Source organism: Ceratotherium simum, chromosome 5 (genome assembly GCF_057802395.1).
Source record: "Ceratotherium simum simum isolate JZ-2026a chromosome 5, ASM5780239v1, whole genome shotgun sequence".
Lineage (NCBI taxonomy): Eukaryota > Metazoa > Chordata > Mammalia > Perissodactyla > Rhinocerotidae > Ceratotherium > Ceratotherium simum.
This window is the reverse complement of record NC_141904.1, coordinates 19,638,681-19,659,958: the sequence shown is the minus strand read 5'-3', so window position 1 is coordinate 19,659,958 and position 21,278 is coordinate 19,638,681. Positions and strand designations below refer to the sequence as shown.

Here is a 21,278-nt window from a genome sequence, read left to right as displayed (position 1 = left end):
ACAAAATCCACCATTATATAGCAACGTGATAAAACAGTCACGTAATTTGGAACCAATAAAACAGAAAGCTTTCCTCGTTTTACTTTGTAACAATATGTATCAAGGGAATATGTACCTTTATGCTAAGAACATAGGACATTCAACTGTAAATATGAGGGGAAAAAGCAATTTACAGAATAATATGTATAATATGATCCTATTTTTGTTTAAATAAAAAGGTTATAAATGAATACTCAACGTTGAAAGGATACACACCAAACTGATAGCAATGGCTGTGCTTACTTTGAGGGACTGAGGCAGGAGGGATGGGGCAGAGGGAGGGGAATCTCCACTGGAGGGTCCTGTACAGAGGAGTGACATGATAGGATTTGTGTTTTAAGAGAGTCACTCTGGCTGTTATGTTCTGAGTAGACTGTAGGGGGGCCAGTGAGGAGGCTGCAGCAATAATCTAAACAATATTATCCAAGCCAGATAAAACAGCAGAGCTCATTTAGAAAAGTGACTAACAGGACAAAAATGAGTCAAGTAGAAGGCAAGACCATCTGCTGAGAGTGGGAGTCCAGATGAGAGAAGCAACTTGAGAGTTTGAGAGGAATGGAAAAGATTTGAAAAAACCACTTTAAAAAAAAGTCACAGATTTTACGAAGAGATGAAGTTACAGCCTAGATGAAATTATGCAGCATAAATACGTCCCAAACTCAGTTAACCTGACTTTTTTCATGACTTTATTCTGCAGCAAAAATATGATGACCTAATCAGGGTTGGAGATTGTGTAAAGTCAAGAGGTGAGCAGATTCTGGAATAAGTAATCTGACGTCCGGAAACTTGATAACGCTTATATTTCTTTCATACATCCACAGTCAAAAAGTCATTAATTCAATTGATAATAAAGAAGGTAGTTTTTGAAATGATTAATCATGCCTACATAGGCCAGGCAGGATAAGAAGCCAGATGAAGTCATGAAGGGTTCATAGGCTCTAAAGTAAGAGCAATCAAATTGGCAGCATCTCAGGGGAGGGACGTAAAAGAAATAAGTAGAAGGTAAAGAAGGTGTGGTCAAAGCCAAGAGGTTTCATTTCTACAACACTGATGTTGTCTAGTCCCAGTGGAGATGAGAAGCAGTCCAGTGTAAAAGGAATTATACAGCACTGGGAGTCTATAGGCCTGAGTTCAAAACCTAGCTTTACCACCAAAGAGCATTTACTAAAGAGTATTTAAAGAATATCTGTAAAGTAAAAAGGTTGAAAAAACCCAATCCTTATGTCTTTTCTAGCAATAAAATTAAATTTTATAACTATGCTTTTATAACTACACTGACATTTTAGAGACAATGGGGGAAATTAAAAAGAAAAAGCCATAAAAATATGTTTTGTTTTGCATATCAAATCATTTTTTTCTTCATAATATGTAAAAGGTTGGAGGCAGGTAACTTCAGAAGAACCAGTGTACATATATTTGTTATCTGAAATACATCTGACTACTAATTAATGAACGTAGATGAAATATGTATGGGTTTATCTGTTTCCAATTAAATATACGTGTCTTTCAAGTTGAAATGGCAATACGCACATTAAACTTTGCCAGATGGGTAAGATTTATATTTAGAAAATTAACAATATTTTCCAGGAAAACTGAATTTCTTTTAGACACCGCAGTGAGCATGTTACACCACCAAAATACTTGCTCAAACATGCTTCAAATACTTTACACATAAGCAACTGGTAAATAACGAGGGACTGCGAGACTGAGTCCTACGCTTTTGTTCTGCCCTACCCTTTAGTAAGCCTTTACTGGCTTACCACACACATTCCCAGGAGGTTTATCATTTAAAACCGTTTTTGTTTTCTTTATTAGTTGCTGTGTTTTCTGATGACAAAAATAAAATATGCTGTTGTTTGGGGAAAAAACAATAAAACCTCAAATATTACAGAAATCTACAACTTATAAATCTCCTATAATTCCATCCCCTACAACCACTGTTTAAGTTTTAGTACATATTATGAAAGATTTACTTTTACCTTAATATTTTTCTGAAGAATAGAGCTTGATAGGCAGTCTTAGAAAAGTAAAACAGAAAAACAGAGGGGAAAAGAAGAAGAGAATTGAAATAAGTTGACCACAGCTGTGCCAGGTACCCGCTAGTTGCTCCATAGCAATTACTTCATTTGAGCTTCCCAGCAACCCTGAGATTGTGGTATTTTTTTCCCCTCAATTTAAAAGGCACACAATGTCAATTTCCTGGCTTTGATAATATACTATAACCGTGTGAGATCCATTTGGGGAATCCGGGCGATGGGTACACAGGACCCCTCTGTACTATTTTTACAACTTCTTTTGAGTCCATAATTATTTCAAAATAAAAAGTTAAAAACTGAGGCACAGAGAGGGGCTAAATAATTTGCTTTAAGGTCACACTGCTAGAAAATAAAAATTAAGTACAAATATGTGAGATGGAAATAGTTACTTAGTGATTAACTAAAATCAAGTCTTTCAACATAGATTCATTCAGAAACATGTAACCACCTGCTACATAAATGAATAAGATACAGTCACTGCTTTAAAGGTGCTCTTAGGCTAGTAGTCCTCATTTATTAAGCATCTTCTATACATACTCTAGAAGCAAAGGTAAGAAAAAATTAAAGACACAACCCTTACCCTCAAAGGAAAAATAAAAAGGGCCGGCCCGTGGCTTAGCGGTTAAGTGCGTGCGCTCCGCTGCTGGCGGCCTGGGGTTCGGATCCCAGGTGCGCACCATCGCACCGCTTCTCCAGCCATGCTGAGGCCGCGTCCCACATACAGCAACTAGAAGGATGTGCAGCTATGACATACAACTATCTACTGGGGCTTTGGGGGGAAAAATAAAAATAAAAATAAAATCTTTAAAAAAAAAAAGGAAAAATAAAAAGCTTTAAATTATATCCCTAGGGATACACACAGGTGAGCAGATACGTGCACATATTCAACTTGCTATAATCCAGGACTGATTTTCCAATTTGTGGAGTGCCTTCATGAAAAAAGAAATATAGTCTAATTTCCTATTTACTTATGAAATTTTAAAAATAAAGTGGAAAAGATAAACTATTTTATTTTATTTTTTTGTGAGGAAGATCAGCCCTGAGCTAAGATCCATGCCAATCCTCCTCTTTTTGCTGAGGAAGACTGCCCCTGAGCTAACCTCCTTGCCCATCTTCCTCTACTTTATGTGGGACGCCGCCACAGCGTGGCCCAATGAGCGGTGTGTCGGTGCACGCTGGGATCGGAACCCGGGTCGCCAGCAGCGGAGCGTGCGCACTTAACCACTGTGCCACGGAGCTGGCCTGATAAACTATTGACTAAAATTAAATTCTAAAGTTTCATAGCTCTTACTGCCAGTCCACAGTGGGTATCTTTCCCTCTGACTGCTCTTGCAGTGCACTTTGTATGATATACTTTAGCACCTGGGTATATATTGTTCTCTGCTGTTACCTGAGTATCTTTTCTCTCCATCTGTATTTTGAGCTCATTAAGAACTGTATTTTCTTTCCAATCCCATGTTTCAGAGCACATAGCTGGTAATGAATAAATGCTAGTTGACTTGTGCTTTGCCAACCACATGTTACTTCCATAAAAAATTAGCTACAGTATTTATGGGAGGCAGAAATTGATTAAATTTGATTTAACTAATAATTATGAGATTACTGGGTGTAAACTAGAAGAAATTTTACTAGCTACTATATAACCCTACAACATTAAAAGATAATGATATATGTAACAAATTAGTACTGCAGCTAAACAGTTTAAAGCTATGCTTCTAGCAGTTGTTTCTTTTTCAAAAAATGTCTCTCCCCAACTATTGAATATTCTGCTTGTCTAAAGGAAGATGAGGGGGCCGGCCCCATGGCATAGCGGTTAAGTGTGCACGCTCTGCTGCTGGTGGCCCGGGTTCGGATCCCGGGCACACACCCACACACCGCTTGTCAAGCCATGCTGTGGCCGCGTCCCACATAAAGTGGAGGAAGATCAGCACGGATGTTAGCTCAGGGCCAGTCTTCCTCAGCACAAAGAGGAGGATTGGCATGGATGTTAGCTCAGGGCTGATCTTCCTCACACACACACAAAAATAATAATAAAGGAAGATGATACCCATTTGGCAACTTTAATCCTGTAAGAAATGGTTTTCTAATATGAGATTAAATATAAAAAGGGAATAAGTATTTGTTACTTAGTGTAGTTTGCCATTACTTTCAGCATATTATGACTAATCCTAAAATTTAAACATCTTGGTAGACAAACAATTCAGGAGATCTAGGTCTGAATTTTTCCTTCCTTGCTTAAGTAATGAAGAGAAAAGTACTATAGTTACAGAACACAAAGAGGACTCTGACTTATTCAAAGATAGGCTCCTAAAATATTAATGAATTAAATGATATAGATCAAATACAGGCCAGATGCTGCTGTTTTAAGGTATAAGCTTTTACAATTTTTCCAGGTTATAAACAAGCATTCTTTAATTTTCCTACTCTATATTTCACCAAGTTAGAATTCAGAATTCATCAGTGCCATTAACAAAATTACACACAGATGTATATAATTATATACACATAATTTTAATATCCAAATTGACTTTTCTATGAAATATTTTCTTGCTGGTGAATGTGCTCATATGTGTTTATATTATATTTCAACTTTCAATTGATATAGTACTACTTTGAATTATAACAGCAATGAAATTCATAATGGTATTTCCTCCTGTCCTCTTCCTATACGAAAAGAACATGAAACCCAGAAGCCTAGCACATGAATTTAGAGCAGCTCTTCCTGCCCTAAAACATCTTAGCATTCTGAGAGAACTAATGAACCCAGAAAAACCTCCTCTAAGAAGTAGGATTCAGGAAACTGTCAATCTTTCACATTAATGTCAGAATACTAAGGGCCAGTGTCTTGCCCAACAGCAAACAGGTCATGAGAGGAGAACTGAAGTAGCTTCCTCGTTCCTAGCATACTCCTCCTAGGCCTCATTGTCTGTGCTCAGTGGAGGAGGGTTATAGTTTTGATTTATTTGTACTCTTTATAAAGATTACACTGTGTACATTTACACAGAGCAAGGTTACATTAATCTCATACAATTCTTTTGAAGCCTCAAAAGAGGCTTTTGGAATTCTGTCCTTTCCGAGCTTATAATTATCAAATAAAAAGTTCTTTATGAGATAGGAAAAAGAAATGAAAATGAGCCAGAAGATAGGGCAGGAATACTGATATGCTAAATATTTTTAGTAGATGAAAAACTTCTTTGAAGAAAACAGCAACATGCATGTAAATCCCCAAATCCTTTTTAAGCAGCAAATCAGATATCACTCAGGATTAGACCCAGCCTTAAGGGTAGGCAGCTACCTATACCAGAAAATCTGCAGGACTCATTTCTCAAAGTTTTGAGTGATGAAGATAGTCCTGACTGTAGGGGAAGAGTGGGGATGGGTCGGGCTCCTTCAGCACTCTGGGGGGAACTTCTACTTAGTACTTGTGTCCCAAATCAGACCTACTCAGTTAGTTGTAAACATGGCTCACAGTACCTCTTTAGGGTGGAAAACTATGTTATCTAGTTTGAAATCTCCATGAATCAAATTTTCTTCATTGTCATTATCTGGCAAATTTTTCATCAGCCAGTCAGATAGCTGGCTCATGGCAGGGATGTCCTGATGAGCTGTGGCTTGATAGTGCTCTGTCCAGGTGGATACCTAAAGATACGTCAATAAGAAAAACGACAGAGCTGAAAATGGAATGTAAGATCCAGCAATTCTAAAATTAAAACAGAATTCAATTATATCAAATTTATTTTATTCCTAAATGCTCAAGACAAATGCCTATAAATTTAAACAGTTAAGTCCCTTCCATCTAGTTCCATTTTACTTACCTAGATTTTTACTAGGAAAAAAAAATACTGTCCTAGGAATCAAGAGATGTTGGGTTCTAGTCTTTATCTGGCAACTATTGTGGATGAAAAAAAAAAGAATGCACATCAGATATCACTCATGTGCACACATGCACATATACACAAATAAATAGGCACAGAAAATTTCTGGAAGGGTCACGAGAAACAAGTAATCCCTGAAAAAGGGAAAATACGGGCTAGAAGAAGAAGGGAGATTTTTACTTTTAATTTTAATACCTTTTCTTATTACCCATAGAATCTTCTAAATATATTACAGGTATGAGGGGTGCAAAGACTTTTTATTGTTCTTAGAATTGAATGCAAACAAATCGACCTATTCTCCAAGTCCTCCATCAAGTGAGAACATATTATTTATCTGCTTATATCTCTCTCCCCACTCCACAAGGTATCTCTGTCCAGTTTAGTGCACTAAAGACCTTCATCTTTTGAATCATACAGACCTGGGTTTAAATTATGTCTAAGCCACTTATTCGTGATTACTTGGTACCTGTAAGCCTCAGTTTCCCCATTTGCAAAATGGGAGTAATCATACCTATGTCTTAGAGTTGTTACAAAGATTAAAAAACAGTAGGTTCACAACTCCTAGCATGGGACCTGGCATATAGTGAGTACTCTCTAAACCTCAGTTCTCTTCTCTCTATCCTCAGCCTCCTCAAAGGGGCATACGTACAAAGGGAAACCGCTCTGTACATATCTGGTCTTCCTGTTCGTCTGATTTGGAATGCTCACCATCTCTTCCCTATCACTCTAGATTTTATCCTTCCTTAAATACACAGTGTAAGACATATCTCTCCCAGGAAGCTTTTCCCACCTAAGCAAGGGCATACTGACATCTACCCTCTCAATGGAACCGCTCTCATGATGAGTACCCAACAATTTACTACTAGATTACATACTCCTTTGTACCATTTTCAAGTTTCATGTAAATGAGCTTCATGTAGGTCTCTCAAAAAATGACAGTAAGTTCCTTTAGGGAAAAAACTTATTTCTATTTTCTTGATATTTAACACAGTACCCAGCATGTATCAAACACATGGTCATGCTTAATAAATTTATCTGTTAACCTAATTTAAAAGGTAAAATTATACAGAAAATATATTGGTAAATTAAGTGAAGGGGCTGCAACAGCTTTAAATTTGCATTCATGAACATGCTGTCAGTTACAGAAGCTTCTGCTGAAAAAAACCTGACCTAAAAATATAAAATTATTTTATGCTTAAAACAAGTCGATCTGAAGGCTGATATTAGTCATAGTCAAGTTTCAGAAAAGTATAAAATAATAGGTCTTTATTTTGATTAATGTGTATTATTTCCAAGAACATGAGACAAGGAGCTCTTCATGTGGAAGCAGTACCTGTCTTTTGCAGTACCCAGCACCTCTGCCATATCCTTCCAGCTGCAATGACTGTATATTCAAGGAATGTAACCGAGCCAAGGTTTCTACCATGGCCACGTATATGGCTGAGCGTTCTGCGGGGCTAACTCCAGGAACTGTGAAATCACGAAAGATTCTACCCTATGGAAACAATTACAACAGACAATTTAAGACAAAATAAATCCTTTCATCCCAATTCTTTGCTATGTCAACCTCCCCTATTGCCTACAAAAAGTATCAGAGTAATAGTTTTGCAACCAAAACCAATTTTTGGCAGAATATGCTAAAAAAACATTCATTTGTGACACGTTTAATGTAAGAGTATATACACTAAAGGGAAAATACAAGGATATGCCAAAATGAACTTAAAGGACAAAAACTACTCTCAAGTTACATTAAAAAAAAGTTTAAAGGCTTTGAATTGATCGTTCTTAACGGACTGATTTTCTATTTGGAGTAGTTTTTCCCCCCCTACCGTCTGGGCGGTTTGGTTATTGCCATTACATATAGCTCTTTACTGACACCTAGAGGAAAATTTAAGAATAAGTCAATACGCCCGAATTACTAAATTTGTTCCCAGTTTATTTCATCCCTTCCACATTGTGTGTGCTCAAATTAAGTCCTTGTAAAACAAACTAATTACCTAAAATGTTGACTAATAAACTATAATTTATTAACATCTAATTTCATAATTAAAAATAAAAGCAACAACAAAGTAAGATTAAGTATTAATTTACCTGCACATGCTCCATTATGTAAAATTCTGTTCCAATGACAGAAGCATCACTGCAGAACAATAGAGGCTTGGGAACAGGGAATCCAACTGAAAACAAAGCTTTCTGGACTTTAAATTCTCTACCAACCTACATAGGATGATGGACTATTAACAATCAGAAACACAGAAATTTAATACTACTTGTGAGCTAAAATTAAGGCTAGAAGTCAATTTTAACAAGTATAAACAATACAAAGGGTAAAAGTTTCCTTAAAAGTAGTCTTAGTGCAATTATTACAATTATAAATCAGGCCAGCACTAAAAATGATCATTTAATTAGGCTAAAAGGATAGGCACATGCATGGGGCTTAATCCTGGCTCTGGTAATACGAAGGCAACATTTCCTGACCACAATATTTCACAGATATCATCATAAAACATCTCTTTGTTCTCAGCAGTTCCCTGCTCACTGGCTCACTCTTGCTCACTCTATCTCTCTCTCTCTCTCTTTCTCTCTCGTGTCTCCCAAGGGGGCTCAGGCAAGTCTCTATTTTAATGCTCTGGGCACAGTTAGCTACAGGGTGCTGGGGGAGGCCAGTGGGTGCTGGTAGAAGGGAAAAGCACCCACTCCTTCTGGAGATCAATGGAAGTACTTGTTTGCAAGGCAAGGATCCTTCCTGGTACCTGGGGCTACTGTGGAGCTCAAGATAACTATGGGAAAGGAGGCAATGAGAAGCAAGCTGGCACTGAAGCAGGAGCCCAAAAAAGACAGTGAGAAGGGCCTCCTCAAACAGGACAGATATATGGGCTTATCACTCAGAACCCAAGGACACAGCTTACAGCAAAGCTGTGATGCTTTGCACGTCATCTGCATGCAAAGTCCCCTTGCTCCAGACTCAGGAGTGGTGACTGATCACTTCTAAGGAGAAGAAACAAGGCAGCTCACTTCGACAGCAGGGATAAAGCAGCAACTGCTGCAATAACTAGAGCAGGGATGTGACTAAACCCAGGACCAAGGTGAGAGAAGCACCAATGGCTATAGAAGAGGTGTCTATAAACCACCCCGGCGCTGGGAAATGGGGGTGTGGTGGCGGTAGGGACAAAAGGGTTAAGGAGTCACAGAGTGGATGGCAGTGTGGGAACACTGCTTTTTTCAGTGTAGATGGGAAAAATGAAGGGAGTTGAAACAAAGTACTTCAGATCCTTGGGATGAGAGCATTATGCTACGTCCTGATGTCTTCTGGTAGGAGCTTACAAGAAGAGAGACAATGTTTATTGGGGCATAAATCTCTAGGCACAAGTGGGGAGTCTCCTTTCAGCCCTGCCACGTTGAGGTTTAATAAAAGTTACCCAACTTTTTTGGTCTTAGGCATCCAAGTTACTTTACGTTTCTGGGAATATGATATGCGGCCAAGAGAGTCAGAATCTGCATTTTCCATTACTGCGATATTAAGCCCACCCCTTAACGGCCCTTCTTCAGTCAGCTGGGCCTGGGAAGCACCAGTTATATGTGATTATAATAATACCCTAAATATGCATAGTGCTTTTATTGTTCTACAGGACTTTGATTTCTGCCCTCTCCTGTTCGCTTCTCCAGAAATCCATAGATAATATCTGTTTTCTGAAAACAGACAGACTCAATTTTTAAGAAAAATCTTTATAATTCTCACCAGGTCTAATTTTTAGAGACTACTATAATATTATTATTCAAATATTTCTTTTTATCTTCAAAAGATCAGAGGATTTTTATAGCAAATATATTAAAATAATTCAGTGAGTAGGTATTGTTATAAGATATAATAACATGCTTTTTAAAACATAATTTATTTATTTATTTTTTATTTTATTTTTTTTAAGATTTTATTTATTTTATTTTTTCCCCCCAAAGCCCCAGTGGATAGTTGTATGTCGTAGCTGCACATCCTTCTAGTTGCTGTATGTGGGACTCGGCCTCAGGATGAACGGAGAAGCGGTGCCTTGATGCGCACCCGGGATCCGAACCCGGGCCACCAGCATCGCAGCATGCGCACTTAACCACCAAGCCACAGGGCCGGCCCTAAAACATAATTTAAATATATAACCAAAGTACAAAACATCTGTAAATGAGTAGCACTGAAAATATTCACTGCATGACTGTATTTCTAGCCAATTGTACAGGAAGGAATCACATCCACAAGACTGAGTGTTGTTCAAGATTAACAGCCTCAAGATAGCCTTAGATTTCAACCTCGAATTCTTTTTAAAAACAAAAAGGGGGGATACGATACAAGTGAAATTTTTATCTAAGAAATAAAATGCATTTTCTATTATTTAATAATCATGAGATGACCATTAAAAGCAATTATTTTTGTGTGTATAAAATGCATTTATTTGTCAACAAAGAATTTATCATTGCATTCTATACCATACCTTATGGGCTCTAGGAAGAAGTGAGCCAGGTGGTTTTTTTCTGAGTACATATGCTTGAAAGCCCTTCTGGAGATAAAAGGTTGGATTGGACTGTCCTGATCTAGATAAGGGTGGGGAAAAAGTCAATTACAAAGATAAATTTTCCTTCTTCTCCAAATCCTACTGAAATGTCAGAAGAAACACAAAATAAAAATAAATCTATTTCAATGCTGTAAAGCCAAAAGGGGTGCTACCAGCAGCTCAGAACACGAGTTTTGGATGATATAGAGCAGACGGCAACACAGTGGCAGCTGGAGAATCTATAACCCGCACAGGTAGAAGAGAGGACTTCACTCCTTGTCTGCAAATCATGAGTTTTATCAGAAGTACCCCTAGAACAATGCCTAGATCTAAGTCTAGAAGACTAGTAGAAGAGACAGTAGATGATCAGTAAGAAAATTAATTAAACCATGTGGGAACAGCTGGGTTAGTGTTCCCTCATCTGCAGTCGCAAAGATAACCCCCATATGTATCACCAAGGTTGACACTCATGTACAGCTTTCAACAAAGGGAATTCTGATAAGCAAGGTCCTAGAGTGGACATCTGGGCCAGGGAAGTGCAGCAGTGCCCTGGTAACTCACAGACACCAGGGCACTGGCTTTTCCTGCCAGGTGAACAGAAATTCTCACATGGCCTAACGAAACACTCCAGCTACCAAAACTACTCAATCTACACCTTCATTTACAATATAGACAGTTTAGAATTAACCAACTTTTAAAGAATTCAATGGCATGAAAGAGAGGCCTTAAACTAAATAAAGAGAAGAACCAGTCCCTGAGGTAACAGGTAATAGGGGAAGGTGAAAAAAATTTTTTTTTGAAATTTCCCCTTAGGCCTCCAGCTTCCATCTGCAAAGAACAAGAGAAATCCAGGTTGAATGCAGCAGCAGCTCCAGTGTCTACATCTTTCTCCTACAAGCCAGACCCATCCTCTTCAGCTATCATATCAAAGAGCTCTGATCTTGGCACCATTTAATCTTGTGTGGGTGCCTTTTAGCACAGGAAAGTGGAGATGCTTCCCAATGGTCAGGAAATGGGACCACCTCACGCTATGTTGTCTATCTTGACATGGGACAATTTATCCGCAATGCTCCAAAGAGTCGAGTTGCAATGAGCCTTACAAAAACATTTTTTTTTTGATGCCAAATGTCTGATTGTATGCATTTTTGGTGAAGCAGTCATATATGAAGTGCTGGCCCTCATGATGGTAAATGACCCAGGTGAAATATAAAATTGAAAACTTCTCTTACTATATGACCCAGCAATCCACTCCTAGGTACACACCCAAGAGAAATGAAAACATGTTCACACAAAGACTTGTACAAGAATGTTCACAGCAGCACTAGTCACAAGAGCCAAACAGTGGAAACAACCCAAATGCCCATCAACAGATGAATCGATAAACAAAATGTGGTATAGCCATACAATGGAATATTACTCAGCCATAAAAGGAATGAAGTTCTCATGCATGCTACAACAGAGATGGACTTTGAAAATATTACGCTAAATGAAAACAACAGAGATGGACTTTGAAAATATTACGCTAAATGAAAAAAGCCAGCCACACAAGGCCACATATTATATGATTCCATTTCTGTGAAATGTCCAGAATGTAACTCCATAGTGACAGAAAGTAGATTAGTGGCTGCTAGGGGATGGGAGGAGGGGGGGAACTGGGAGGTAACAGCTTCTTTTTGGGGTGATGGAAGTGTTCTGGAATTAGTGGTGATGATTGCACAACATTCTGCATATACTAAAAACCACTAAATTGTATACTTTAAAATAGTTAAAATTTGGAATTTTATGTAACATGAATTTTATCTCAAAAAAATTCCCCCATCAAAGTAAAAGCTTCTCCTCTGAGTAAGTATCTACTATGGTTCTAAAAAAGACCAAAAAAAAAAAAAATGCAGAAGCCCACCTTGGGAAGATCATCACCAACACTGTGAACATAGTACTGGCTAAATTTAAGCACTCCAAGCTTCAGGCCTGCGTACAGTCTGGAACCCACTGATGGTATCAATATAAGAATCATCCATGAGTCAATGGTTACAACTAGTGTTTAGCACTTGGACAAGACATTGGTGTTGAAAGAAATGTGTTGATCTACAACCAAAGAGTTGGCACTTTCGATGTGTCCAACCTTGACTAACAAAGACGGAATCTTTGCATTTAAGTGTGCTGTTAGGAACACTTACTTGGTTGGAAAAGACTTTGACTAGACAATTAATCTCATACGACCCTAACAGGCCACACTCAGCATTGGTTTGCTTAGAAACATAGAAGACAGGAAATACAGTATGTCAGCAGGGCAGCATCAGGTGAGTTTCTTCAGTGGAGTCCCCACAGTAATCCATGCAGCAGTCTAGGATCTACTGTACGACCTCTGTGTCCCATTGGTGACAGCTCAGGTTCCCAGGAATGAACCACAGTGATCTCATTGAGAGTGAGTATGTGTGCCCCCCTGGCTTGGAAGCCTCAGGCTCCACAGGAGCCATTATCTCTAGTAGCAAGCCTCTGGGCACAGCTTCCAGGGGCCTAGCAAGGGACTTGATCAGTTGTAAGAACTCGCTACATTTGGGGAAGTCCAAAGCTAAGCCCAAAGTATCCCACTAGATACTTACAGTTCATTTACAGTCCTGCCAGTTCAGATGCAGTTTAGATGTTATTTTTACTATAAGTAATGTTGCCTGGAAACACAGCTGACATGCCACCTTTACCAAGTTTCCAGAGTCACAGAGGTAGAAAGTTAATTAATTTGTCTACAGAGAAGGAGAAAAGGTTTTTTAACCCTTTCTTCAAATCATGCTAGACAAATCTCAGACCCATGACATCATCCTAGTGGGTGGCTCTATCTGCAACTCCAAGCTTCAGAAATTTAGAAATTTCCACAGGATTTTTTCAACAGTAAGAAATTGAAAAAAAGCATCAATCCTGATAAAGGTGTTACTTATGTTTGCAGCTATGTCAGCAGCCATCTTGTCCCTTGTCCAGAGATAAATCTGGAAATATTCAGGATTTCCTGCTCTTTAATATCACTCCTTTCCCTTTGTATTGAAACCACTGGTGGAGTCACAACTATTCTGATCAACTGCAATACAACAACAGTTCATACAAAGCAGACTTAGGCCTTTACTATATACACTGACAATCAGCTTGGTGTGCTCATTCGGGTTTATGAAATTGAGCAAGCAATGATAAAGGATAACAACCAGCTTGGCAAGTTTGAACTCACAAGCATCCCTCCTGTACCCTTTGGATTTTCACAAATTGAAGTAACTTTTGATATTGATGCCAATAGCATCTCAAATGTATTTGCTGTAGATAAGAAATCAAGAAAAGAGAAGAAGATTAAAAAACTAACGTCATGGTGTTTGAGCACAGAAAACATTGAGTATATGGTCAAGCGGCTTAGAAGTACAAAGCTGGAGATGAGAAGCAGAGACGCAAAATAGCTCCTAAGAACTTGCTCTGATCCTATGTATTCAACAATAAGGTCACAGTAGATGAGACATGTCAAAGTAGAATCAAAGATGAAGTCAAACAGAAGAGTCTTAACAGTGCAATGGAATCATCAAACGGCTGGCCAAGAATCAGACTACTGAGAAGGAAGAATTTGACATCAGGAGAAAGAGCTGGAGAGGGTCTGAAACCCCACCATTGTCATAGTGTACCAGAAAGCAGGCACCATGCTAGGTGCTTTACTGCGGGCTCCCTGGGAGGTGCCTCTCCTGGAACCATGACTGCAGAAATAGACCAGGCTGACCAAAACACAACATAGCACATTCCACAGAGTCATGAAGTTTGAAGGACCCTAATTTGCAGGAAGTCAGTTCAGTGACAGTTTTAAAAAATCATATTTGAGCTGTTATTGAATATAGTACCAGACATTTTGAATACTTGAATATATACAGGGAAAGAGGATAATACAGGTTCACTTTATCCATACGATAAATAAATGGAAAGTGCTATTCATGTCAGAGAACAAAGCTTTTTTTTTTTTTTTGTGAGGAAGATCAGCCCTGAGTTAACATCCATGCCAATCCTCCTCTTTTTGCTGAGGAAGACTGGCCCTAGGCTAACATCTGCGCCTATCTTCCTCTACTTTACATGGGATGCCGCCACAGCATGGCCTGATAAGCGGTGTATTGGTGTGCGCTCGGGATCCGAACCCGGGCCGCCAGCAGCGGAGTGCACGCACTTAACTGCTACGCCACGGGGCCGGCCCCCAAAGCTATTTTTAAATTGGCATCATTTGGGGAAAAAAAAAAAAGAGCCCAGAGCACTTAGTGTAAAACTGCCCCTCCTCAGTCCCAAACACCTACCCCTTCCTATTCCCCATCACTCACAGCACCACGATTGGTCTCATTATGCTCTTTATCCCTGCTTATGTCATCAACAAAAGAAGTCCCAGATTCCCATGTCACCACTTGTGTACTGCATTCTACTCCCATAAGACTCTGCACAGTCCCTATTTTGTCTTGTACTCCCACTCCACCCCCACCCCCTAACTCCTGACACTTTTCCACTGTGCTCCCTGGAACTCATTGTCTTTCAATAGATAATCACACAGACCTTCCATCTCCTCTCTGAATGGACCCTTTACCTCTTTACTCTAACTAAAACCTGAATGTTCCATGAGGACCCTGTTTCCTTTGTAGGCCTCTCAAGTGGTAGATGTTTTCCCCACATCACTCATCCAGTGGGCCTGGAGATGGAGTCTGTGTTCTTCTTCATACTCGCTGCCCCTTCCAGACTCTTTGCCTTCCCTCCTGCCTAAACCCCTCTCCCCCCGCTTTGAATCTCGCGTCATGAGACTCTACCACCCTCTCCCCTTTCTCATTGCAGTCACCTGCTAACTCTTAGATCACTCCCCGTCATTGCCTAAGGATTTCAGCTTGATTCACTATACTCTTATTAACACTACTCCTATCCTAATTATTAATGATTTCAAATCCACACAGATGTTCATTCATTAGTGTTAACGCAGGCCTGTGTGTTCCTTGAATTCTTCTCCTCCAGTGATATTTTCTTTTATACTACCTCAGTCACTCATTCTAAGGGACACACCTTACACCTTATCAATAGTAACAACTCAAGCACTGCATAATTCTGCTCTTTAAGTATGTCTATCTCTGACCACAATCTCCTATCTTTCCACTCACTCCCACTAGTACCTCAGTCCCAACAATCCTTCAATCCCAGGACCTACTGTCCATTGATCACACTACCTTTTCACCGTCCTCCAGCTTTCCCTTCCCTTCACCATGTCCTTCCTTAATTAGCTTAAATTTGATGGTCAATTATAACCACTCCCTTGAATACATCTTTAATACACTTGGCCTCTCTCACTTCATATTATTTGCTTGGCTTCCCCCATCCTAGTTAAATCCAACTCTTTGCCTACACTCATATAACTGAATGCAGCTGGAGAAACACATAGCCATGAGTATCGTTTTAGGTTAGGTCCCCTAGAAGCAGATCCTGACAGAAAGACCTGTGTGCAAGTGACTTATTAAGGAAACGCTTGGGAAACCAATAAGGAATTGGAAGAAGCAGGTCAGGGAAGAGGAGAAAGCCAAGCAAGAGCATGATCTGAGACAAAGTTCCTTAGAGGGTAGCTTCAGCCTGATCTCACGGTGGGGAAGCGACTCTGAAGTGTAAGTTACACCTGAGAGTTGTCTAACCTCTAAAGTAAGAATGATGGGGATTTCATACTCCTGAATCCAACAGTCACTGGTTAAGGGCCATCCATTTCAGGCACTACAACATTCAGGGCAAAGGTGGCTCCAGTAGGCCAAGGGCAGGCCAAAAAAGAGCCACAGGTGGGGGCCAGCCCCGTGGCGTAGTGGTTAAGTCCAGCGCACTCTGCTTTGGTGGCCCCGGTTCACAGGTTTGGATCCCCAGCATGGACCTACACCATTCGTCAAGCCATGCTGTGGTGATGACCCACATACAAAATAGGGGAAGACTGGCACAGATGTTAGCTCAGGGATAATCTTCCTCAAGCAAAAAAAGAGGAAGACTGGAAACAGATGTTAGCTCAGAGCGAATCTTTCTCACCAAAAAAAAAAAAAAAAGCCACACAGGTGCTGGCTATTGGAAGCAAAAGCCACCAAACCAGTGTGTGCATGGAAACAGTAAAAAAGGATCAAAGAGATTCTGGGCAAAGAATCAATAATATCTACTAAAATAACTATTCTTGCTTCAAATTCATGACCATGAACCTCAAAGTGAATCCTGCCTGGCAATCATCATGTATTTCCTTAGCCTGTTCCTTCTCCCATGCTCTTGGATGACTATTTCAAAATTCCTCCTCTCTCTTCAAACCTCCAACACCTTTTCCTCCATCTTCACTCTCAGCTGATTACCTAGCTTCCTATTTCACCGAAAAAATAGGAGTAATCAGATGAGAACCTCCACAAGCTTACACTACCATATCTACCACACACACGCATCTGTACCCATATACTGTGTCTTCCCTGCAGAGTCTGTAGAAGAATCCTCACATTCTTATCTAAGGACAATCCCTTCTCCTGTGAATTAGATCCCAGCCTACTCAAGGACTTCATTCCAGCCCTCTCTCCTGCACAAATTTTTCTCTCTTTTCTGGATCACTGCCATCAGCGTACAAACATGCTGCTATTTTTTTTTTCAAAGACTTCTCTTGACCCTACTTCCCCCTCTACTTAAAACATTTATATTCCCCTTTGTTGAAAAACTCCAGAGTTGTTGATACTCCCTGCTCCAATTCTCCTCCTCCTATTTTCTCTTAAACCCATTTCAATCAAGCTTCATTCCTATCTTTCCACTGAAACTACTTTTTCAAGGTCAAGAATACTGCTATGGTATCAAACCATGGTTTTCCCCTACCTCTCTGGCCACTCCTTCTCAGACTCCTTTGCAGGTTCCTCTTAAATTCTTCAAATTCTTAATAGTGGGGTGCCTGGGACTGTTTCTAGACCTCCTCTTTCTTTATATAGACTCATTTTCTAGGTAAGTTCTATGATCTCATGGCTTTAAATACCTTCTCTATGTCAATGACTCCCAAATGTCTATGTCTAGTCCAGACCTCTGCCCTATCTCCAGACTCACATATCCAACTGCTTACTGTATATATCTCCTTGGGTGTCTAAAAGGCATCTTGAAACTTAACATCCCCAAACTAGAGTTCCTGATATTCCCTCGTCAAATCTGCTTCTCTATAGACATCTTTATTTCATTTCACAGTAACTCCATACTTCCTGTTACCAAGACAAAAATGGAATACTATTTTTCTCTTCTTTTTCTTTCATACCCCACATCTGATCATTCAGTAAATCCTTCAAAAGTAAATCCAGAATATGACCACTTGACACCTATTCTGCACTACCATCCTGGTCCATGCCACTAACATCTCTCTACTGGATCACTGCAATATACTCCTAACTGGTCTCCTTGCCTTTGCTCCCTTCAGTCAAACACAACAGGCAAAGAAATTCTGTTACAAAAGACAAATCATGTCCCTCCTCTGCTCCAAAACCCCTAATCTCTCCCCATCTCAACTCAATGTAAAGGCCAAGGTCCTTCTAATGGCCAACAGGCCCCTGTTGCCCTCGCTTACTCTATTCCAGGCACAGTGGCTTGTATTCCCTCAACACCCCCTTCAGAGCCTTTGCTCTTGCTGTTCCCTCTGCCTGGAACACTCTTCCCCTAGATAGTCGCGTGGCTCACGTCCTCATCTCCTTCAAGTCTTTGCTGAATGCCACCTTCTCAATGAGGCCTTCCTGCTCCCTCCCCTCAAACATTTCGTATTCTCCTTTATTTCTCTCCATAATACTTATCACCTTCTCCTACACTGTAATATTTAGAAGGTGATTTTATTTATTGTCTGTCTTCTCCAAATAGAATGGAAGTTCCAAGAAGGCAAGACATTTTATTTGTCATATCCCCAGCAGCTGGAGCAGTGCCAGGCTCATATTAGGCACTTAGCTGCAAATTATAGGTTTTGTTGTATCAAGCTATATAATGCTTTCATTGTTTAATTCTAAATATTTCATATTTCCAATATGATTTAATTTTTGCAAGTTCTAAAAATAAATTCTACATAGATAAAAAAGAATATTTACAAAATTTGTAAAGCATAAAGAATAACGCATTAAACACCAGTGTTCTCACTACCCAGTTTAAGAAAAATTATCATATCTCTGAAGCCCTCTGTGTGCCCCTTCCCTCAGAGTAATTACTGTCCTGATTTTCAAATTTATCATTCCCTTGAAGTTTATCTCTGTAACAATATATTGCTTATTTGTCCATTTTTTGATTCTGTGTTGTTGTGTACTGCTGTAGCTAAGTCATTTTCACTGCTGTATGGTATTCCATCATATGAATATACTACAATTTATTCATCCATTCTACTATTGATGAACATTGTGTTGTTTCCTGTATTTTTGCTATTACAAACAGTGCAATAAACACTTTTAGAGGTTATCTCCTGATACCCTAGTACAAGAATTTCTCAAGAGTAAACATCTAGGAATAGAATTTCTGTGTCATGGGGCATGTATATCTTCCCATCTTCATCTTTACAAGATCGTGCCAAATTGTTTTCCAAGGTAGTTATATTAATTCACACCCCTATCAATAGTGGATATGAATCCCCATTGCCCCATATCCTAACCAATGCTTGATATTGTCAGATTTTTTTTTAAGTCAATATGGTGGTGTGAAATGGTATCCTGTCATTTTAATTTGCATTTCCCCGATTACTACAATGTAATGAGGTTGAGCATCTTCAAGTCTTTTGCCGATTTTTCTGTTGGGCTATTGTAGTTCTTTACATATTCTGGATATTAATCTTTTATCCATTATACACACTGCAAATATTTTCTTTTGTAATTCCACTTTCTCTACGGAGTCTTTCACTGAAAATTTATCAATCATTTCATTTACAGTTTGTGCTTTTATCTTTTTAAAGATTTTCTTCTCTACTCGAAAGTCATAAAGATCATCTATATGTCTTCCAAATGTTTATAGTTTTGCCTTTAACATTCAAGTCTGTAATTCACCTGGAAATGTGTGAGGTAGAGTAAGAAAAGGATCTAATTTCAACTTTTTCATATAGATAAAAATTATCCCTGTATAATTTAAAGAACTTCTCCTCCCCCCTCACACACACTGATTTTCAATGCTAGCAGGGTTATATAGTAAAGCTCTATAAATACGTGGGTCTTTCTGTGGACTCTCTATTCTATTTGTCTGTTTGTCTATCTCTGTGCTAATATCATGCGATCTTAATTCAAATTTCCTACTTTGTTCTTTTTCAGCATCAGTTTTTGCTATCCTTGGCCCTTTGCCCTTGCACATAAAATTTAGGAGTAATTTTTCAAATTAGAGAAAAAGAATTAAGGTTTTGATTGCCAATGCAGTGAATCTATGGATCAGTTGGGGAAAACAAATTTACAACATTGAATTTTTCTCTTCATGAACATGGTATCTCTCAATTTATTTACTACTTTTTAAGGTCCTAATAAAGTTTTATAATTTTCTTTACAAGGGTCCTGCACATATTTTATTAGATTAATATTTAGGCAATTTATATTTTTGACACTCTTATTAATTATATCTTTTTGAAAATTATACTTTGTTGCTAAAGTACAGAAATGTAATTGATTTTTGCATACTGAACTTTGATAAACTCTATTATTATCTGTAGATTATTGGCTCTTAAATCCGTGAATCAATTAGTTTCTAAATATGTATTTGCTGTCTTTCTTCTGTTGATTTCTAAACTTTTGGCATTTATATTCTGAAAAATATTTCTTTAAAGACTGACACGAGAATTTTTTGAAACTTCCTTTGTGGCCTAATATGTCTTCAATTTTCATAAACTTTTTCATATGTCCTGGAAATAAATGTGTATTCTCTGTGGGATAGTTCCATACATATATATACTATTTATGCCACAACTAATCCCATTTAGCAAGCACAATCCTGGTTTATTTAACATTCAACTTAATTCAGAATTAAGTATCTTTCAGTTAGATAATTCTCCAACAACTCTAGGAAATAAATATGACTATCTCCATTTTGCAAAAGGAGGACTCAATGCTCAAAAGGGTTAACTAACTTGTCTAGGTTCCTTCAGCAGCTGGTGTAGTTGAAATTTGAACTTTGATCTGTTGTAGTTTGTTTATAACACAAGGCTTCTAGGCTAGAAACCTCAGCTATTTTTTAATTCCACCTTCTCCTTCATCTTCCAATACCTATTGGGACATAGCCTTTTAATTCTACACCCCAAAACTCTCTCTGATCCATCTCCTTTAACCACTATTTTTATTTTCACTGAAATCAGTAGTCAAGGAATATAAATGCCTTGGAATATAAATTATCAGGATTACTCAGAACTGGCAGGTATTTATCACAGGTTAGGAAACTAGCTCTCAGTTTATGTAACATATTTAAATTGCCAGTCAGTAAGTGGCAGATGTGGTTTTCCGGAAGCCAGGGCTGTTTCTATAGCTCTGTTTATTAAAATACTATTCTTAGAATAAAATTCATTTTAAAATTTATTTTCTATTATAAAATATCAGACTAGAGCCAGATTCACAATGGAGTCCAGTACTTGCAGGATCGTCATCCAGTTCCATTCCCTCACTTCAAAACGAACTAAAGCCCAAAGCGGTGCTGTGATTTGCTAAGTGCAAAGTCTAGGATTAGAATTCACACCCCCCAGCTGATGCCATTAATTCAGCCTCCGAGAATACGGCCAATTACAAAAAATTACATCTGCGTCTCAGAAAAAAGATCTGATGGTTATAGAACAAAAGTTG

The 21,278-nt window shown here is 38.7% G+C and overlaps 1 protein-coding gene across 1 annotated transcript in view; it reads right to left on the bottom strand.

The window, feature by feature from the left end:
• ACAD11 (acyl-CoA dehydrogenase family member 11) overlaps positions 1-21,278 on the bottom strand; it is a 78,646-nt gene that overhangs the window by 56,075 nt on the left and 1,293 nt on the right. The window contains exons 2-5 of the mRNA XM_004419364.3: positions 10,429-10,528; positions 8,042-8,167; positions 7,284-7,445; positions 5,550-5,714 (exon numbers count right to left, since the gene is read on the bottom strand). Of these exons, the coding sequence (XP_004419421.2) occupies positions 5,550-5,714; positions 7,284-7,445; positions 8,042-8,167; positions 10,429-10,528 (553 nt within the window). The remainder of the gene's footprint in view (positions 1-5,549; positions 5,715-7,283; positions 7,446-8,041; positions 8,168-10,428; positions 10,529-21,278) is intronic.